This window comes from Pagrus pagrus (genome assembly GCF_965226575.1).
Source record: "Pagrus pagrus genome assembly, chromosome: 2".
In the NCBI taxonomy this organism is placed as follows: Eukaryota; Metazoa; Chordata; class Actinopteri; order Spariformes; family Sparidae; genus Pagrus; species Pagrus pagrus.
In genome coordinates, this window is record NC_140186.1 from 35167483 (window position 1) to 35174081 (window position 6599).

The window sequence follows — 6599 nt, forward strand, 5'->3', positions numbered from 1 at the left end:
TTTTCATAGTTTGGCTGGTCCTGCGACTTATAGTCAGGTGCGACTTATATATCAAAATATATATAATTTAACATGTTTTTAAATGTTAATTCATACTGACATGAACCAAGGACTAAACATTACCATCTACAGCCGCGAGAGGGCGCTCTGGCTTGTGACAACTATATGCTGCTCCTGTACCACTGAAAAAATTAACTGAAACATTAACTTAAAGGGGAATTTCGTTTTTTTTCAACCTGGGCCCTGTTTTCATATTTTTTTCTGTATACGTGAGTGATGGATAATACAATTATTGAGGTGGCTCCAGTATTGAGCTAGGCAGGCAGCCTGCAGCCCAGCTAACGCTCCTAAACGGGGCAAGTGGCTCCCGTCAAAGTTCGCCCTATAAACGTGCATTTTTTTCACACTGACAGGCTCAGATAGTTACAATGAGTGTCCGACAACATACTAGAAAGGAGAAATGAACGTTTCTCTGTACCTTTAGCTGGAGATCGCTGTTTGTTGTGATCTGTGTCCAAGTCTCACCACGCTAGAAATCTCGTTCCGAAATCTCGCGATAACTCGCGGCAAAACACCGTTACCTGACTGAGGTGAAGAGAGACGACCGGAGTGATTTTCTGTTGGATTACCGAACAATGTTACTTTAGTTTTATATAGAAGGTTCAAACTAAAACAATGGTTCGTGTGTGTGCTATTCCAAATTGTGGCAACAAAATGTTGGGCTACTCTTCGCGCAGCTTTCACAGACTACCTTACTTCGACACGGACACGCTGAAGTTATGGCTAGTTGTGCTACTAATGGATGCTAACACTCCTGTCGATGTACTGCGCCGTGCCGACCACAGGGTCTGCAGTGACCACTTTGACCGGGATGACTACTACCAGTTAAAGAAGAGATCAAATCCGAAGCACCTTTATCTCAAGAAAAGTGCAGTCCCTAGATGGGAGACACCAGCTGCAGGCAGAGTGGAGGTAATGCTACGTTATTAGCTAATGTATTGTGTTGACGTGGTATCGGTATGGCACGATAGTAGCAAATATAGCACTGTATTAGCACCTTTATTAGCAGATAGCATGTGTAAACTTTCAACTACAGACAAAAATCAGACAAAGGATGAGCATACGTAGCTGACAGCATTTATAATTGACCTAGTTTGTAATCTCAAACACTGTGCATATACTGTATCAATGAGTTGAGTGTGCGATCGCTGTTTTGTTGTTTATCTTAGTTTCTAAGTTCAGCTCCAGCACCTCTTCTAAGCACTTAGCTTACGGATGAGCGGTGGACTTTTCCACAATCCAACAGATCTAAAAACGTTGGATGTACTGTATATCAAAGGGTGTCAGGCATAATACAATATCTGTTAGATCAAAATGTAGCTCAGTTACAATTGGTGGTAGCTACTGCTTTGCGGATATTTTTTCTGATTATTGCCATTAGTTTGATTTTTTGATATGATAGGATGGCAACCTAAACCCAGATTTTTTTAAAAATCGACTGAGCTTTGATTGATTATGAAATAGGCTATGTATATTGACTTATCCCCCCTTTTCTGCATTTCATATTCATATTAGAATAAGTGATCTGAGACATCTGAGTAATATTATTTCCAAAGTGTGTGTGTGCATGGTGTAAAAATGTAATATTTTTACTTACAAATGATATAACTAAAGACTGTTTTTATGTCTACTTTTGCATATGAGGCACTGGTGACAACTTATACATTAGGAAACATCATAGAGATCGACTAATTAGTGGCGCTGAAGTGTAGCTCAATGACTGTGTAACGTTTAAACCACACACTCATACTAGGCTATATGGCTATTCTGACTTTGAGGACAGGGAAACAGTTGTATACTTTGCTTTTTTCACAGCTTATTATAAACTGTAATAAAAGAAATATAATTATGAGTTGTACAATAATAATGTTTTTACTTGGCTGTGAAAAAAACTCTAGGAGGCTGATGGTGCTGATTCTCCACAAGCAACTGAGTTTGCTGCAGTCCCACAATCCACTCCTGTCAAAAGTCAACACAGAGCAGATGAAGAACCATCTCAATCAAGAGGGCCTAATCTCTCGCCTGGCTTGAAACTTCTTCTTTCAAGTCCCCAGCAGACCACACCTCACACCAAGCCATCATTATCTGGGACGTATCTTGCACTACCTCCTACTTCGGCACAATCAATGGTAAGTTTAGCTGTACTAACACCTTTTCTGAACAATTGAACTGTAACCATTCAAATTCAACATTACTGGAATGACACTCATATTGTTATTGTGTGTACAACAACCAGACTGCCACTGCATCAACTGTCCCGCATACAGACAGTGAAGATCTATCACAAGTGAGTAGTATGGCTTTTTGTCAACTTTGTAAAAGAAAAAAGTGTCAAGATTTTATTGATGTTAGTTGGAAATTCCACAACTATCCTGTCTCTTCAGTCTCAACAGGAAGCTGATTTGACCGACGTGAGCATGAGCTTCGGGGAGATGGATATTCATGATCCAACAGACAGCATTTTTGCACCTCCAAGCACCACCTCATCTTCTGCCACAGGATCTGCTTCTGCCTCTGCCTCAGGAAGCCCCCCTGGAGATGCACCAACAGGATGGGCTGAGAAAAAGTGGCTGGTAAATGAGTCAAAGCTCATGGAACTTTTTAAAAGATGCAGCCAATGTGGGTGTGCCATTATTGAAAAGGAGGTTACTACAAAATCAAGCCAAATAAAAATTGAGTGGAACTGCCTGAATGGACACTCAGGAAAGTGGGCATCGTGTCCTGATAGAAGAGGGATGGCTGAAAATAATTTATTGGTATCTGCAGCCATACTTTTTACAGGAGCTACATACACCAGCATTGCAGAGTGGGCTGAACTACTAAATGTCCAAATGCCGAGGCAAACTCAGTTTTATGCCGTTCAGATGACCTACCTCATTCCAGTCATCCAGCATGCATACAGAGATCAACACGAAAAAATCATGGAGCGCCTCATTACATCTAGAAAGACAGTTGAACTCTGTGGTGATGCCAGATGTGATAGTCCTGGTAAGCAGTTTACTTCGTCGAAATTTTAATTTCTTCTTGTCATTGTAATGTCACAAAATATACACTTTGTTTTTCTCACCAGGTTACAGCAGCAAGTACTCAACTTACTCTTTCCAAGACGATGCCACAAAAGAAATTGTGCATTTTGAATTTGTTGAGGTAATTCAGCATGCCATATTAGCTAAAAATAAAATAACACATCCGTTTGAAACCTAATTTGGCTGGTTGTCAAAAACTGTGGATATGTCATATATGATGAGACATTGTTATGCTCTAGGTTACAGAGGCATCCAGCTCTGTGGCGATGGAGGCAATGGGGTTCCAGAGGGGGCTGAACCACTTGCTATATATGGGTGTGGATGTTGGTGTTATGACAACAGACAGGTCGCCATCTATCCGAAAAATCATGAGGCAAACATACAGCAATATCCACCATGAATTTGACCCCTGGCATGTCAACAAAAGTAAGTAATATATCTACAAACAAATACAATTTCATATTTTATGTAATGTTGTATACATCGTCCTGTTATAACTATAAACAATGGGGGATACCTCTTTTGTTATTGTTGTTTCAATTAGGTGTGAAGAAGAAACTTGTGGCTGCTTCAAAGAAGGCAGAAAACAAAGCTCTCCAACCATGGGTCAAATCCATCTCTAACCACCTGTATTGGTCATGTAGCTCATCTAAAGGTGATCAAGAGGTAATACTGATATTTTTAGTATCCTTAGCATTTAGTAGAGATCATTTTGTCGTGAATGTCAGAAAAATGATTGATAAAATACGTTATTCTACTTTATTACTAAAAAATACTATACTTTATACTTACTTTACTTTACTATACTTTATTCTGATTGTTTTCACCCTGGTATAATCCAAATATTCCTATTGTGCTGTCCCACACACATAATCTAAACTCAGGGTTCCTTTCCCATACTGTGGGTTCTCCAAGGATAAATGTGTGACTTGGAGACTGTTCTCATTTTTGTAGGATATTGTGCGACGTTGGAAGTGCCTACTGCATCACATTTGTGGCGTGCATAGATGGGAGGAGGATGGCGTTGAGTACACCTGTCATCACCCAGCCCTGGCCGAGGAGCAGCAGAGAAGGAAGAAATGGCTTCAAGCAGATTCGTCAGCTTTCCGGGCTCTCAAAGTAGTGGTACTGGACAAGAATCTCCTGCGAGACTTGAGGCAGATGGCACGCTTCAAGCACACTGGTATGCCTTCTTTCAAGAGTAATGTATTTCATTCCAATTCAAGATTTCTTCTACAATTACTAAGTCAAAAAATGTCTGCTGCTGTGAGGACTAATACCGCTGCTCTCCAGTCCACACCACACTAATAGTAATTACAATGCACAACCACTCTACTGTCTACAATGTCAACTTTGCTGCTTTTTTTACACCCACATAGCAAACTCACACTGTCAGTAATATTAGTTGTACAAATATTTCACATTTGCGATAATTTGTCATCTGTGGATGTAGCATTCACTATTGTTTTTGAACTTGCAACACAGGATCTCTGGAGTTCTACCACGCTTCCATGTTGAAGTATGCTGAAAAGAGGCTGCACTTCAAATATGACTCCATGAGGGCCCGTACCCAGCTGGCAATCTTGGATCATAATGCCAACGTTGGCAGACCACAGGCAACAACAACAGAAGGTAAAGATGTGATATATTACTGGGAAATTCTATGGATTGTTTATGTGTAGTCTATGTTGTTATTGTTCACTGCCTGGGAAAATATTCTGTGCAGAGTAAATATTTTCTGAGAAACATATGCATTTGGGGGGGTTAGAACTAAACTTGTATTGTGTGTAGCTGTATTTTCTGGTATAAAAAAGCATTCACCTAAAACTACCTGAAAAATTAATATGCATCAATGACATGGTAAACTACAATTTATATGTTTTTTTCTTTTTGCCTTAGGAGAATGCCGGTACAAATATTCATTCTCCAAACAAAGTGCACAGTGGGTTGCAAAGCCCATCTATGAACGTACCAAGCAGACCTTCCGTAACGACCTCATGGAGCGTGTCCTGAAGAGAAGAGATGACCAGACTGTTGTTTATACAGAGCCTTTGCCCTGTCTCAAGCGCCGAAGACTTCTCCACAACATTGCTCCTGTTCCAAGGCCTGAAAAGGCAGATTTACTTGCACGCCATAGTTCAAGGTTCAAACCATACTAAAGCTGATAAAAAATAATGTATAGAACATTATTTTTTATGCTAGTTTTGTGTGTGTGTGTGTGTGTGTGTGAGGTTTGAAATAAACAGATAGAAACACAGCTGTGCTATTGTTATTACTTTATTGTAAGTGATTGAATATTACAGTGAAATGTATGTGTACAGAAATATTTACATTATCCTGAAGATGTCCTCTGCCTCATTGAACCCAGTGTAAGTGCCGGTGGGAGAGGGGTACTTGCTTCTTATAGCCATAACCACGCAGCTAGGCAACACTCTCCTATTTCCACGACCTAGACGCTCTCCTCTGAGCGCCCACTCCAGCACCACACGGTAAGCCACTAGTCTGCATTGGCTGGAGAAGAGGAAAGAATCAAGTTTATTTGTGAAAAGTATGACGACAAAATAAATACTGTAACAGTAATTACTCATACCAGAGACCTTTCTCAGTAAATAAATTACACAAAGGTAAATATGTAACGTATACTCACTCAATAGATAGTTGGCCATTTTCTCCCTGTGGTCTGTGAACATGGAAGAAAGTCTCCAGCACGGCCCTGTTGATCAAGGGGGGGAAATCCTCTGACGACGTTACACAGCGTTGTGTACCGTCCACTGGGTAATCCCCGAAAACAGCTGGCTGCAACAGGTCCCATTCCCTGCAACAGAGGCATTCCTCCTCTGTGGGCATAGGTACACAGCATCCACAGAAACACCACCAGTTTCCAGAGTTTCGCAGCCTTGCAGCAGCTTGTTCCGTGCTCTCTGCCTGTTGCCCAACTCTGTCTCTCCTCGCCCGTTCTTCAATTTCTTGAAGCTCTTCATTGGTGTACTCTGGCTCAAATAAATACGGCCGGCCATCAAAATCAAATTCAGTTTCATCCACGTCGTCCACATCGGGCAAAAATTCAGCCATGACTTTTTTTTTAAAACCTTTTATATGAAACTAAAGTAACAGTGTTCGGTAATCCAACAGAAAATCACTCCGGTCGTCTCTCTTCACCTCAGTCAGGTAACGGTGTTTTGCCGCGAGTTATCGCGAGATTTCGGAACGAGATTTCTAGCGTGGTGAGATTTGGACACAGATCACAACAAACAGCGATCTCCAGCTAAAGGTACAGAGAAACGTTCATTTCTCCTTTCTAGTATGTTGTCGGACACTCATTGTAACTATCTGAGCCTGTCAGTGTGAAAAAAATGCACGTTTATAGGGTGAACTTTGACGGGAGCCACTTGCCCCGTTTAGGAGCGTTAGCTGGGCTGCAGGCTGCCTGCCTAGCTCAATACTGGAGCCACCTCAATAATTGTATTATCCATCACTCACGTATACAGAAAAAAATATGAAAACAGGGCCCAG

The 6599-nt window shown here is 41.0% G+C and overlaps 1 protein-coding gene across 1 annotated transcript; it reads left to right on the forward strand.

Moving 5' to 3' along the window:
* Positions 1 to 2891: 2891 nt before the first annotated feature.
* On the forward strand, positions 2892 to 5245 carry LOC311263972 (uncharacterized protein; the record flags this gene model as incomplete). The annotated part of the gene is made up of 7 exons (XM_084364435.1): positions 2892 to 3048; positions 3131 to 3207; positions 3326 to 3512; positions 3631 to 3752; positions 4041 to 4269; positions 4572 to 4718; positions 4986 to 5245. 7 exons carry the CDS (start codon positions 2892 to 2894, stop codon positions 5243 to 5245), a joined length of 1179 nt encoding a protein of 392 aa, XP_084220561.1.
* Positions 5246 to 6599: the final 1354 nt, after the last annotated feature.